Consider the following 15,736-nt stretch of genomic DNA (forward strand, 5'->3'; position numbering starts at 1 on the left):
ACACATACCCAGTGGAATATTATTCAGCCATAAAAAGAATGAAATCTTGCCACTTGCAAACCATGGGTTGAACTAGAGAGTATAAAGTTAAGTGAAATAAGTCAGTCAAAGAAAGACAAATACCATATGATTTCACTCAGGTGGAATTTAAGAAACAAACAACAAAAAGAACCACAAGCAAAGGGGGAAAAAGAGAGAGAGAAACAAACCAAGAAACACACTTTTAATGATAGAGAACAAACTGATGGTTACTAGAGGGGAGGTGAGAGGGAGATGGGTGAAATAGGTGATGGGGAATAAAGAATACACTAAAAAAATTAATAAGTAAGTAAATAAATAGCCCTGTGTTATGAAAGATAATGGCTTAACTATTTGTTGTGATATAGAATCATTTCTGAGGGGCGCCTGGGTGGCTCAGTCGGTTAAGGGTCTGACTTGATTTTGGGCTCAGGTCATGATCTCATGGTTAATGAGTTCAAGCCCGGCATCAAGGCTCTGTGCTCACAGTGAGGAGCCTGTTTGGTATTCTCTGTCTCCCCTCTCTCTCTCTCTACCCCCCTTCAATTGCTCTCTTGCGTGCTCTCTCTCCTCAAAATAAATAAACATTAAAAAAAGAATCATATTTGATAGGAGAGCCCACAGAATCCTAGGGCTTTCTGGCTGAATGTCTAAGGAAAAACCATTGAAATGGGCGCTCGGGGAATGAGGTTCAGAAGAGGAACATGTACCTGAAAGAAACATAAGACTATCTTCTCTTACTTTCTCAACCATGACCTTTCACTTTAGCATCTGTGTAAGAAAGTGCTGGTAAAAATCATGAGACCATTTACTACAGATTAAATTCAATTCATTTAATCAAATCAAATAAATATTGAGCACCGGCTGCAGCCATGTGCTAGATGCTGCGGGGAATGAAAAGTAAGCCACAGTTACTGCCTTCAAAAAGTCTATAATCTAATAAAAGAAAAAACTATAAAAAAGGAACGTGGCATGGTGGGGGGAAAATGGATTTAGAGGGTCAGAAGACAGGTGCAATTTCTTTGTGCCCACTAGGCCCTTTTTCTGGACCATTTCCCACGTGCCCCTCCTTACCAGCCACCATTACCTTTTGACTCATTATCCTTTGGAACTCAAGAAGGTGTTTAGGCTCTTCTGACTTGGTCAGAGCCCTATTTTATAGTCCTACTATAATCTTGAACCTTTCCTAAGTAACACTTCTAACAGATGGACATTTGCATTTCTGGAGGGAAAGAAGGAGAGAGGGAAAGCCTGGCTGACATTTACTAGGCTTAATAGCCTGCAAAGGAGGTCTCTACACCCTCATCTGTAACATAGAGATAGATGATAATGTCCACTTCCCAGAGTTGCTATGGGAATCCTGTGACATTGTCAACAAGATGCTGTTTTATAAAATGTGAAATGAATAGCATTTTAATACAGGGCAGATTGCAGAAAGCATTTTAGCAGTCTGAGGTGAAAATACAGAGCTAAAAGAAAATGAAGGAAAGGCAATTAATTCCCTCCAGAACTGAGGCCAAAAATGGACCAGCAATGGAAAAGGTGGTAGATGGCTGAGGGATGAGTAGATTTTAATAAACAGAGGTAGAACACCTACTTCCTATATTCACGCTACAGAAAAACGTGTGTGAGCGTGCCTGTGTGCGTGTGCACGCATGTATGAGTGGGCTCCTCACCAGAATTTCACTCTGCAGGGCATGGATTCCCATCTGCTTTGCTCATGCCTATGTTCCCTATACCCATAAGGATGTCTGGTACATGGTCGGGTCTCAGGAAGTGTTTACTGATTGGACGAATAACCGAATGAATGAAGAGGATAGAGAATATCAGAAGAAATGTTCGGAGTTTTTAGAAAAAACGTGTCTGGCTCCCTTCGAAAATGGGGTTGCTGTGAGGCACATGGGCTTGGAGAGACCAGGTTACACAGGAGGAGGGACAGATGAGTAAGGGAGCCAGAACACGTGGACACATGCACCGGTAGCTGCTGAGCACCCTGGTGGTGCTGGTGGGACTTCGAATGCCTCGGCCTGGCTGATTTGCAGAATTTTCCGTTTTCTAACGAAAGCCCCTAGCGCTGACATCTTTAGGGGAAACTGAAGGGAAAGTGCTCCCTGTTGAAAACACTGAAATGAAGGGCACCTGGGTGGCTCAGTTGGTTAAGTGTCCGACTTCGGCTCAGGTCATGATCTCATGGTTCGTGGGTTCAAGCCCCACGTCAGGCTCTGTGCTGACAGCTAGCTCAGAGCCTGGAGCCTGCTTTGGATTCTGTCTCCCTCTCTCTTTGACCTTCCTCTGCTCACGCTGCCTCTCTCTCTCTCTCTCAGAAATAAACAAAACATTTAAAAAAATAAAAAATTTTAAAAAAGAAAACACTGAAATGAAACAGCCAGACTCAGCCTCATAACCAATCATCACGTTCTCCTCTGCACACCAAGGGTCTTTGACAACATGTGACATATGACAGGGAAGGAAAAAAAAACACATCTGTAATTATAATAAAGATGAAAACTATGGAAATCATCAGGAGCATCTGAATTCAGAACGCCAATGAATGTAAATCATGTTATTTGCATAGAAATGTGGTAACCCTACAGATATTGGTTAAAATTCATAAGTAGATGAATAATGAATAAAATGGCAGTTTTCAAATTATGAAATAAAAGTGTGATTACTCTTACCTTTTGGAAAAAATCTCACTCTTAGACGTGCCTAATAAGAAATGGGGCACTGAAAATAAACTGAGTGCCCGAGACTTTTAGTCAGCATATCACACCCCCCTTTTTTTTAATGTTAAGTAATGACTACCTAATCAGTATCTGTGATAATGATCTGTAATCTTACCAGTGTGAGATTGATGATAAATACCAAGTGCTGATTTCTTAATAACATGAAAAATAAATATACAACACATTTTCAGGTAGGAGTCTTCTTAGCCATCCTTAATGAGAAGTCCTTACAGTCCAGCTACGGTAATACAATTCAAGTAAAAGATTTTAAGGTGTCATTTTAATGCAAATAACCTAGCTGCACACTTTTAAGCTATTGGTGCCTAAAGCTTATTTTTATCTAAGGCTCAGATAGTAAGATTGTTGGATATAATTGAGTTCTTGTCTAATTACATAAAGACTAATTTAGAACCTCATTTATTTGGAGAGTCTCTCGCATAGCAAATCCATTTAAAATGACACATAAGAGCAGGTAATTAAAAATTAAAGTTGAAATCAAGATGAAAAAGGCAAGATTGAAGCTGGCTTCGACTGCTTTGATTAGTGGTGGAGGCCAGTTGAATGGGGGGAGGGGCTTAAAAGGCTTTGAAAGAGACAAAGGAAGAGGGGGAGGAGGGCACACAGGTCCCTAAGGCATCAATGCTTTTGAAATTTTTTCCAATATATATGAAGCTGATCAGGAAGGGTGAGCTTATTAAGTATGGATGAATACTGGGGATTCCGAGGCATGGACCCCTTCCCCGTCCTGGACGGGAATGTTCCTTGGCTAAGAAAGGGGAGGACACAGCATCCAGATAAGCAAGGCAGTATACGTGCTGCACCTGCCAATAACAGGCTCTTCTGAACAGCAAGCTCCCGGAGCTGCTTCAGCAATAACTTGCGCACACACACACACACACACACAAACGCGCACACACACACACACAGACACACACACACACAAACACGCACACACACACACACACACACGCAAATGGTCTTTGATCATGTGTTTTACAGTTTGCAAAGGGCTTTTACATACATAAACCTCACTTCCTCCTCACACCCACCCAAGAAAGAACAGGTACTCTCACTAAATCTATTTCACAAGTGGAGAGAAATGGAGGTACTAAAAGGTTAGGTAACACACCTGAGGTGTAACCCATCTAAAGTGCTGGGACCAGAGGTCAAATGCGTTGACTCCAAACCCCAAACTGTTCCATTCCCTGTTGGTTAGTACTTGTTTTCCTTTTTTAAATTTTATTTTAAAGAGAGAGCGGGGTGCCTGGTGGCTTGGTTGGTTAAGCATTCGACTCTTGATTTTGGCTCAGGTCATGACTGAGCCAAAATGTGAGACAGCGCCTGCTTGGGATTCTCTCTCTCCTCTCTCTCTCTCTCTCTCTCTCTCTCTCTCTCTCTCTCTGTTTCTGCCCCTACCCCACTCACCGTCTCTCAAAGTAAATAAGCTTTAATAAAATAAATAAAATAAAATAAAGTAAAATAAAATAAGATAAAAGAGCATGCATGAATGGGGTAGAGGGGCAGAGGGAGGCTCCACGCTGACATCAGGCTCGATCCTATAACCTCGGCATCATGACCTGAGAGAAAATCAAGAGTTAGATGCTCAAATGACTGAGTCACCCAGACACCACTTTTTCTTATTTCTGTCACTCTTACTAGATCTTTCTTTCTCTTTTCTCCCTCTTCATTTTCCTTTTACCAAACTTCCCTCTCCATATCTTTCATCTTCCTCCCTTCCCTTGCTATTTTCTTGCTCATTCCCTCCTATTCCTATTTGGGCCATGACTGCCAGCAATCTCAGAGGCTACAGCTCAGCCAAGCAGACATTCTCGGATCCTAAGAGTCTGGTGGTGCACTCTGAAAGGCAGCAAGCTTTTCTGTTTCTGAGGTTGTTTCCATTGCAGCAAGACCATTGCCCCTGACAACTAGAGTGGAGCTTGGGAAGTGGTACCTCAGTTATCACCTGTGTCCCAGTTATAAGGCTTATTGCTATCCCCTCTTGCTGCATTAAATAGACTATTTATCTAGAGAGATTGCTATATACGTGTGTATATATATACATGTTTAAAAGCCCAGCAGAGGTTGAATTTTCAAGAATTTTGTTGTCCTTCTGGGTCATTTGGGGGGATGCGTTGTTAGAAACACTCACTAAAAGTCAGCCAGAAAAGTGTTCTCTGTGCGACTGTGCTGTGACTCCCACCAATAGGAATACCTCCTTCAGCTGGTCAGCCCCCACGTCTCTCTGGAATCCCTACCACATGCCGGAGTTAGGGATGCAGCAGTTAGCAAGTTGCGAAAGGACCCTTCCCTCGTGGAGCAGACAGTCCAACAGGAACAGACATGGCACAAGTGGAACGAACGCCAGGCAGCATGTCAGCTGGGCAAATTCGGGGAAGCCCCCCTACTACCAGGACCTTGTCTTAGCAGAGAGAGACAATGAGCTCAGGACAAGACGCTTCTAGCACATCTGCAGGAGGCGACACAGTCTCTTAAAGACCACGGCTCTTTCAAATCAGCAGAAGACAGCATGCCCCTCATCTCCCCATCTCCCCCCCATCTCTTCTTGGCTCTTCCTTAAGAGTTGCCCCAGGGGGGCCAGGATAGGTGTGATACCTCAAGTCAAGAGGGAAGGACCCATGTGGATTTTGTGACTTGTAGCCTGACTTATCTCCCTCACATTACCCATGATTTGTAGCTATTAAGATGGTTATTCTTAATAGCTGTAAGGCTGTAATATTAATACAACTCGCAAGTTTAAAAGGAATACCTTGTGAAGTAGGTCTTTTTAATACGATCCCATCATACATAAATTATCGAGTTCTTGGTAAATAAAACGCAAGGCCGGGATGGAACTTGCCACGTGCACCTCTCCCCACGGACATCCTGTAATGAGATGTCCAGAAATGGCCTCCAGGTACACACTTACTGTTGTCCTCAGCAACACGACATCTGCCTCTTGCAAGGAACACGGGACACAGTTTGCCCACACGTGCCAGGCGGGTCTCCAGTAAAACACCAAGGGGAGGATCCCAAATGAGAAGATGGATCCAGCAAGACAGAGGGTTTTCCGGCAGCCTTGAGTCCGGTAGCCAAATATCTCCTGGGGAAGAACCAAAACGACCCCAAATATTGGTTAGGCACAATAAATAGCAAATGAAGCAACCGGGATTTTGGGGATAAAACTGGGGCAGAGACTGAAGTAGTTGAGGAGAGACTGAGAACATGGAGAAGGATCCCGGACAAAATAACACACGATCCCAAGCCTCCAGAACTCACGATCAAACTACGAAACACACTTTCTATAATTTGCGCACCTGACAACCCTGTGTCAAACACAAATGCTAGATGATACGTTATCTTATTTAAGTCTCTCCAGCAGCCCCTGAATAGGATAATGTTATCTTCATTCACAAATGATGGGGCTGAGCTCAGAAAGACCTGGCCAAGGCCACAGAGCTAGGAATTCTGCTTCCAAGATTCAAACCCAGGTCTGATCCACAGCCTTCACAGGCACGGTCGTGAGCCATGTGACAAGAGGACCAGATGACGGCAGCAACTGATAGTTCCCTTGGCTGGGACCAGCAGCCATATGGGCAGGACAGAAACAAGCCTTGAGTGTGGGGTCGGGATGTGATCAAAGTGACCCACTAGAGGATGAATAACTAAGCGCCAATCGGCTGTCAGGTGTTTGGGGGCAGAGCTGTGCTTTCCCACCTCCTCTCTTGTCCAGCAGCAAAAAGAACTTTACGCCATGGGGGAAAATCCATAGAAACAATGTGGGTATTGAACACTTGCCATGAGCTGGGAGGGGATATGAGAGCCGGGATGATACAAATATGAGCAAGGTAAGAGTCTTATACCTCTAATAAATTTATAATCTGGACAAGGAAAAATTAAAGATTTATAATCTTTCAAGGAAAGCCTGGGACAGAATGGAAAACCAGCCCTGAAGTTCATGGTCTCAGTCACACACCTAATTGCCCAAAGTCATAGGTATACTTGTGCTGATTATGGTGGCCAGAATTGTCCAGTATCTTGGTTAGCAGCACATTCTCTGGACCAAGACATGTTGGATTCAAAGCCTAACGCTGCCACTTCCTGGGTGTGACTTTAAGCAAGTTATCTAGCATCTTTGTTCTTCAGTTTGCCATCCATCAGATGGGGGTGGTGATAATACCCAGTTCCCAGGGCTGTGGCAAAAATTAAGTGGGTTACTAGAGGTAGGTGCTATGTAAGCATTTCCTGCTGCTGCCGCTTATGCTGCTGCTGCTGCTACACCTGATACAAGCTGACCACCACCCAGAAGTAGACCTGAAATTCTACCCCTTAGTCTGTTGGCACTTAGGTCTAAGAATTCCTAGCATCAGTGGTTCGGCTCCTGCTCAGAGTGCCTGTTAGGATAACAAGGAGGCTGGAACACACAATTTGAAATCAGCCGCCTTCTCTGTCTCACCTGATAAAGATTGCAGTATCAGAAAAGTTTCTGCGACCATTGGCTGAAAGCTGCTTCCATGTGTAGTTTTTGGGTGCCTTCCTCTTATTAGCAAGCAGTGCATGCAGGTGCTGGCTGACTGCCGTAGGTATTGTCCACATTTGGCATGACTTTGATGAAACGTTCACATTAACTCAGAAACATAAGCTCTTGGCTGATTTTGCAAACTAGAATGTCTATCTTGACATGAATTCTTTTTTGTCCCAAACTCAAGCTCTTGCTCTCAAGCTGCCAACTCTGGAATGGTTCTGTCCCCTCATTGTTCCAGAAGCAATGCTTCATTGAGCTCACTTTGAGCAGGATCCCAATCCTAAATCCCATACCTATCCTAAGTCCATCCCATCAAATTTTCCCATGTACTTTTTTATGTGCCTATACTTTGGAATAGCTCAACTTCTACCCAACAACCCAGAAACTGTATCATATTTTTTGAATGTTATATTTAAAGGCTTCTTTATACTGTCAGTCAATTGAGCACCCCCTCCACGTAATATGTCTGAGATATGCCAATTCTAGAAGCACTAATCTCCATGTTAGCATGCATTCTTTTATGGGCTCTGCAATGAGAGCCCTCTATAGTTTCCAAAGTGAATTCATGTTCACTATCAAAATAACCTAAGCAGGAATTATTATCTTCAATTTCCAGCTAAGAAAACTGAAGTGTAAAGTTATTATATGTAATAGATATTATTAGCAACTATTGTTGGTAATAATGACAGCAGCTAATATTTTCTGGGCACCTCAAAGCCCTTCACAAAGCCTTGGGCACCTACTCTCCCATTTAGTTGAAAAAGATAACATAAGTTTCTCAAAGTTCATCAGTAACTCAAAACTGGACCTCCAGTCAAGACCTTTGCAGCACAGGAGGATACCGTGAGTAGGTCATTGCCATTCTAAGGCTCTTCTTCACTCTGTCCTGCATTTCAGTTCAATTTAAACAAACAATTTTTAAGCATCCATCAAAGAGCAGGCATGTGCTAGACACAGAGATGGATGAGACAATGCCTCTAGCCTCAGGGAGCTCATTAGTTTAATGGGAAGAGAGACACACAAATGACAGGAACAAACAAGGTTAGAGCAATAAAAGGGTTACATAGAGGCGTGACTATAGAAATTGTCATCTGAAGTGGGTGCTATTAATAAAAATGCTGGAGGAACAGACCAGAAGGAGACAGTCAGGCCAGGTGAATATCCCCCAGTTATACAAGAGTGTTCCTTTATTTTATTTATTTTTTCACTTGGGAGAGAGGAGAATGAGAGAGAGAGAGAGCATGGAAGCAGGAAAAAGTGGCAGAGGGAGAGAGAGAAAGAGAGAGAGTCCAAAGGAAGCTCCACACTGTCAGCCTAGCGCCCAATACGGGGCTCGATCCCATGACTCTGGAATCATGACATGAGCAGAAATCAGGAGTTGGATGCTCAACTGACTGAGCCACTCAGGCACCCCCAGAGTGTTGCTTTAAAAGCTTACCTGCTCTCAGTCCTGTGGACACTACAACATCAGTTAATGGCTCATGACCCATAATCCATTGCCAAACTTTTAGTAGAAAGGCTGGAATAATGTGGACAAGGAGTTTTCAATTATTGCTTACTAAAGTGAGTTGAACTGGTCTGACTTGAATGGTACTGACTGCAAATTCCATTGCAGGGACTATTAATAGACACTGGCTTTAAAAATGCAAAAATTAGCATGGTGCTGTTTGTTATGATCCGGTAGCACTTTACTTCCTACACTATGGAGTGCCTCCCATGTTCCTGAAAATGCTTGAGAGAACTGTCCCTGCTACTCTGCACTCCACCTACCCCTACCCTTACCTCCCACAAAAGAAATCAATCTGAAAAAAAAAACAAAAAAAAAAAAAAACACACACCCAAAAAACAAAAAACCAACAAAACAAAATAAAACCAAATACTGAGAAAATGTCAAACGACTATCACACTCAGTGCCGTCAACATGCATTATAAATAGCACACTGTTCCTTTCTTTATTTCCCTTTCTACTCACTGATCCTTCTGTCCCTTCTGTCCCTGGTGATCTAGGTCTTTTGCATTCCTAAGGACTTAAACTTTAGCTTCCAAGTGTCCAGATCTTCTTCCCTGCAGAGCCCCTATACTCAAAAAGTCAAACTTATGCTCCCCAAAGCAATAATCTCAACTACTGCAGCCAACAGAACCCCTTAAAAATCTATAGATCCTGTCCCCAGAAAAATACACACAGATGTATATAAACAAACTTCTCTGTATAGATTCAGGGAATTCCCACAGAACCATAAGGCATGATTCCCATGAACCATAAGGTTCATAAGGCTGAATCAAGACTGATCTTTCCAGAGGTTATGCTCTGTACTTGTACTTACGGCCCCACACTAGGTGAGCACTGAATGATTGTAGAGGGTGTGAAGACCATGCTTCTGGAAATGCACATGAGAGGGTGATGAGAGTAGGACATTGGCTGACTCCAAGAAGCTTCGAAGGGTTATGTCATCATCCAGGGGCTCACCAAGTCGTGAGAGTGGCTCTCAGCTTCTAGCCCCAGAGATAGCTAGCAGAACACCTCTGGCCAGGAAGATTCAAGCTCACCAGGTCCCAGAAATGGGTTGGAATGAGAGAGTAAGATGTGTGTGACCATCACACGACTAGATGAATACGTGGGTAGGTATTAAGACTTTGTTCTCTTCCCAACAGCACCATCTCCAGTGATTGACCCGCCCATGGAGCTATATACAAACATAGTGCTTAAAATGGGTTCTAGGCTCTTCTCTGACCATCTCCCACCCTGACTGACTTGCCTTCTTTGAACATATTACTTAGTTCAAATTACAGTCAAATCCCATTAGCCTGGGAGCCATTTATTCTCTTTAAGACAATTTTGCATTTCATGGGGTGCCTAGGTGGCTCAGTCGGTTAAGCATCCGACTTCGGCTCAGGTCATGATCTCACGGCTCGTGAGTTTGAGCCCCGCGTCAGGCTCTGTGCTGACAGCTCAGAGCCTGGAGCCTGCTTCGAGTTCTCTGTCTCCTTTTCTCTCTGACCCTCCACCATTCATGCTCTCTCTCTGCCTCTCAAAAATGAATAAACATTAAAAATTAAAAAAAAAAGACAATTTTGCATTTCTTTACTGGCTTCAGTAAATATTTGAAAGTTTAAGTGATTTTTTAAAATCTCCCTTAAGATAGTCTTTTTCCCCCCTTATTTCCAAATTTGGGATGTGAAGAGAAATGTTTCACTGTCATTTTCATGCAACTACAACAAATTACGCTACATCGCTACATGAATACGATTTACATCACTGTGTATCCCAACCACAAATCCTACCCTACTCCAGTTTTCACTCAGTAGCTTCCTGCTTGACACTCTTCCGTGCGGAAGAATGAGTTACCCAGGTTCCCCGAAATTCATCTGACTCTAGATTGAAGCAAGATGCTCTCAACCTGCGTGACCTAATCCAGAAATCTTAAACTGGAGGCTCTAGAAGAATGGCCTGCAGACAGGTTTTTTGTCAGCCTGGTAAGCATTTCTTAAACCTTTCTGTTATCATATGTTTGCACGTATAGGAGGATTAGGAGGAACTTAACGGAGGACCGTGGGGGAGAAGAAGGGGGGAAATGGTAGGGGAAAGGGAGAGAGGCAAACCATGAGAGACTCTTGAATGCTGAGAACAAACTGAGGACTCATGGGTGTGGGGGGCGAGGGGGGAGATGGGCATGGAGGAGGGCACTTGTGGGGATGAGCACTGGGTGTTATATGGAAACCAACTTGACAATAAACTATTTGTAAAAAAAATAAAATAAAATAATAAAGTACTTTATGACTGCAAAAACAAAACAAAACAAACTATCTGTTAGTCTCCCAGCTGCTTTCACATAAAAATTCTGACTTCCACCTTTTCTTTAAAATAAGTCAGAATTGTGACGGCACTGTACCCGCATTCTTGCACCGGGAAAGTCAGCTGGAGGGCACCAAATTGCCCAGGAACTGTCCCAATGGCAGCCAGGGAGAGAGGATAAGGCACTGCGGTATGTTCATACAATGGGATCTTACACAGCGCTTCAGACAGATCAACTCCAGCGACACCCCACAATAGGGATGACTCTCAGTGACATACTAGGTAGTGATAAACGTCAGTGCAAACAATTACCTCAGTAAAAAGCACAGTGTTACAAAGTTAAAAACTGGAAATGTAAATGACTTTTTGGGATGCACTTAAATAAAAGAAAGCTATAGCGAAAGGAAAGTGAGGACTTGATGAAAACATGGTTCAGGGCAATAGTTACCCCACTGAGGCAAGGCAGGGTCGCATTGTCTAGTGTAGACTCTTGACAAGGTCCTAGCTTTGTTGGGGGCGATGGGGTCATTACGTTATTAAAGAACCAATTAAAGAGCTAAGTGAACTGATGCAACACAACACCGACAAGTAATGAGAGTGTCATGGTCAAACGATTATGGACAATCTAGTCATGAGCACCTGAATTCTTAAGGAAGAAAGGAAGAAAGAATCCGGTAGAGTGAGAGATGCCCCCCTTTAAATGAGCAGGTGCTCACCTATTTCCCATGGTCCCTGACATGTTTCTCCTTTCTCCAACACTAGGCCATAGGTCACATTGACTTCTCATCTCATAGTAGGCCTGCTCATCAGAGCTACAGCCTCGCCTATAGGCCAGTGGTTCTCAACCAGGAGCGAATCTGCCCTCAAGTGACATTTGTCAATAGTTGGAGAACTTTTTGGTCACTCTCAGCTGAGAGGTGCCACTGACATGGCTTCTGGGTCCAGGAGCAGTATTCCAGGAATACTGTTGACTATCCCACAATGCAGGTAAACATCCTACAGTGCAGAGGACGGCTGCCCCACAACCTCCACAAGAAAAACTCTTCTGGCCCCAAAAGAGGCGGAGGTGGATATTCTCCCACCCAACCGCAGCAGGTCACTAGGTCCTAGTGCCTACATGTCCTCCTCGGCACCCAGCTGAGAACTAGAGAATGTTGATACTAAAATCTACAGTTAAAAAGGATTTGCACTTCAAGCCAAGTGGCCATTCGAGACCCATAGGGGGGCGCAGCAGCTCATTTTGCAGATGAGGAAACAGGTGCTAAGAGAGCGTGCAAATTGCCCTTGCGCTCTGCACCCACCTCCCTCCCCAAACCGAGCCCCTCTCCAGCCGCCTCCTTCAGCAGCCACCGTCAGAGAGCCCTTTCCTGCCTCCGGGTCTTCCCGTGGCTGGCTACCCCTCATCTGTTTAAGCCTCCTTTAAGCGTGTCCTTCTCAGTAGCTCATGTCCTGTATGATGATAAGCCTCTGAGCTCACCCGCCCTTTATAATATTTTTTTTTTACCATTTTCACAATTTCTACTTAGAATTTTTTGCTTGCTTCTCTAACCGCCCCCTTTCCAGCTCCCCCAAGACTTTAAGTTCTATCAGTTTAGGATCCTTTTGAGTTTGTCTCCTCTAGTAGGGTTTACCCGGCATCTGGCACATTATCTGCACGGAGCAGACACTCCGTAAATACGTGCTAAATGGATGAATAAATAAGCCAGTGATTGTACTAAAGGAAAGAGGGAAGGGAGGAAGGGAGGGAAGAAGGGAGGGAGGGAGGAAGGTCTGGAAGGTAATGAACCCTTACTCTGCTTGTTCCTAGTCCAAGTTTAACTATAGCCTCTTCTTTGCCCCTTTAAAAATTAAATCATTCCAGGGGCACCTGGGTGGCTCAGCTGGTTGAGCATCCGACTTCAGCGCAGGTCATGATCACGGTTCGTGAGTTCGAGCCCCGAATCGGGCTGTGTGCTGACAGCTCAGAGCCTGGAGCCTGCTTCTGTATCTCCCTTTCTCTCTGCCCCTCCCCTGCTCACACTCTGTCTCTCTCTCTCAAAAATAAACATTAGGGGCGCCTGGGTGGCTTAGTCGGTTAAGCGTCCGACTTTGACTCCCTCTCTCTCTGACCCTCCCCTGCTCACGTTGTCTCTCTCTCTCTCTCTCTCTCTCTCTCTCTCCTAGAAATAAATAAAACATTAAAAAAATTTTTTTTAATTTAAAAAAAACATTAAAAGAAATTAAAACAAATTAAATCATTCCACTAATGGGGGGCAGGGGTGGGGGAGGAAACATAAATAACGCCAAGATACTGCCCTGTCTTTGGTCATTAGGAAATGTTAACTAGTTTCATTTGCATTACACTCACATCAATCTCTAAGGCTAGCTTTCTTAAACAAGTGCTTTCAGGGGGGCGCCTGGGTGGCTGGAGTCCTTTAAGCATCCAACTTCAGCCCAGGTCACGATTCCAACTTCGGCTCAGGTCCTGATCTTGCGGTTTGTGAGTTTGAGCCCCTCATTGGGCTCTGTGCTGACAGCTCAGAGCCTAGAGTCTGCTTTGGATTCTGTGTCTCCATCTCTCTGTCTCTCTCTCTCTGCCCCTCCCCCACTCACATTCTGTCTGTCTTTTTCTCCCTCTCTCAAAAATAAATAAACATTAAAAAATAAAATACACAAGTGCTTTCATTTTTCTTTTTTTCTCCCTCCTTATTGTCTGTCTCCGGGGGTTGAAAAGATGCTGAAGGTAAAACTGAGTTTCACAAACTCCTTACCTTCCACAGAGGCAAACCAACCTCCTGGACTATGAAAAACAAACGGACTTAAACATCTGCTGCCCAGGCTCCTGCTCTGGACCAAAAGCTGTGTGCACAATTACCTGTGAGTGCGCTATGATAAGTTTGCAGGGTTGGAAATTACTTAAAAAATATTATTTTAGAAATACACAAAGAAATACCTCACTACTTTAACTAAACAGTGATTTGAGAAATAAAGAAATATATCACTACCTAACAGCTGAGCCCCATTTTCCATGAACAAGGTTGACATCCATTGAGTTGGGGCAAGCGGTGCGAGCCTTGAGGGGATCCTTTGGGGATCTAGTGACCTGGCTGCCATTCACTATCCGCCACTGACAGACAGCTGGAATGTCAATTTCATTCCCAGCCCCGGAATCGCATTTCTCTCACATTCCTAGTGTTGGAATGTCATCTCTTTTGCCAATGACTCCCGGTTCTCTTGCCAAAGCATTACCTCACACACCTGCTATGGCAAACAGTGAAGTGACCCCTGTGGCAGGTAGCAGGCCCCAGAATGGGAGAAGTCACCATAGAAATATTTAGCTGCTACCTCCCAGCCCTCAAGTGTCTCCACTCAAGTTCAACTCCAACTGCCTACCATGTCTAAGGCCATGGGTAATGTCGGTCTGTTAAGTATACATTCCCTACCCTCCAGGGGCTGACAAGGGAGATAATGAATTAAATAAAGTAATAATTAGTTAATTAATTAAAATATAATTCTGAGCAGAAAACATTAAGCACCATCTGGAAAACACTGGGGGAAAACGCTAGAAGGTTCAAATAAGGCCGTCCCACTGAGATGACAATCAAGAGGCCTTTCCAGGAGCTTTGCTCCTTGGGGTGGACTTGGAGAGAATTGTTGCAACTTCAATAGTCCGGAAAGAAGGGTGGGAGAGGAGGCATTCTAAGTGGAGGACCTAGCCTCGAGAGCTACAGAGTGGGAAAACAGGGACTGTATTTCATGACAAAAATGTCAGGTTAAGGTATAACGAGTCAGTGTACTGTTAACAACTAACCTAGTCATGTCAGGCCAGATAATGCGCTTTTGGGGGGAAATTTGGGATTCAGGGATGTGTATTCTACTCCAGCTAGCTAGTGGCCAAAAGCTGCTGAACGTTTAAAATCTACACCTCTGTCTTTCCCCCTCCCCAACCAACAAGTGGCTTCCCTAACGGGGGGGGGGGGGTCCTCAGGCGAAGTCAGGGGAAGAGGCTGCTGCCTATGGCCTTTCTAGCTGGCCAGAAGTCTGGTCGTGGAAACAGGAAGAACAGACAGGCGTGTACGGGACTCCAGAGTCCTTTGACTAATCAGGGTTTCCTCTTCTTAGCCCAGGATGCTGCCAGCCTGGGCTGTGGAAACTCCTCTTTGTCACATCAGTTGGCTGGCAGAAAAGCAAAGTGTCCCAGGAGCCATCAGTGGCAGACAGGGTGGTAACACCCTGCCCTGTCAATAATTGTCCGCCTTGCGTGGCTGAAGCTCACGAAAACGTAGTTGGTGTAAATAGTTTCCATTATGTCCCAGTCACCCTAAAGATATTTTTTCCACATTCTGATTTTTAAACACTTTTTTAAAATCTTATTTTGACTTAATCTGATAGCATGAGGGGAGGGGCGGAGAGAGAGGGAGACAGAGTCCCAAGGAGGCTCCGTGCTGTCAGGGAAAAGCCCGATGTAGGGATGGAACTCACAAACCATGAGATCATGACCTGAGTTGAAATCAAGAGTCGTATGCAGACTGAGCCACCCAGGTGCCCCTGAATTCTGATGTAATCGTCAAAATTCTATAAGGAAGTTAATATCAGCGGCGAGAGAGGAATAAGCAAAGTAAGGTTCAAAGAAGTTAAAGAATGTACCCTTGTCATCCCACTGCTAGATAACAGAGTCCGGTCCTTCTTACTAAACAC

At 44.2% G+C, this 15,736-nt stretch overlaps 1 protein-coding gene across 1 annotated transcript in view; it reads right to left on the minus strand.

The window, feature by feature from the left end:
* Positions 1–15,736, minus strand: part of ATP13A4 (ATPase 13A4) — a 120,158-nt gene that overhangs the window by 80,596 nt on the left and 23,826 nt on the right. Inside the window, exon 2 of the mRNA XM_039230349.1 lies at positions 5,671–5,844. Within this exon, the coding sequence (XP_039086280.1) occupies positions 5,671–5,844 (174 nt within the window). The remainder of the gene's footprint in view (positions 1–5,670; positions 5,845–15,736) is intronic.

Source organism: Hyaena hyaena, unplaced genomic scaffold, assembly GCF_003009895.1.
Source record: "Hyaena hyaena isolate Hyena2069 unplaced genomic scaffold, ASM300989v1 scaffold_45, whole genome shotgun sequence".
In the NCBI taxonomy this organism is placed as follows: domain Eukaryota; kingdom Metazoa; phylum Chordata; class Mammalia; order Carnivora; family Hyaenidae; genus Hyaena; species Hyaena hyaena.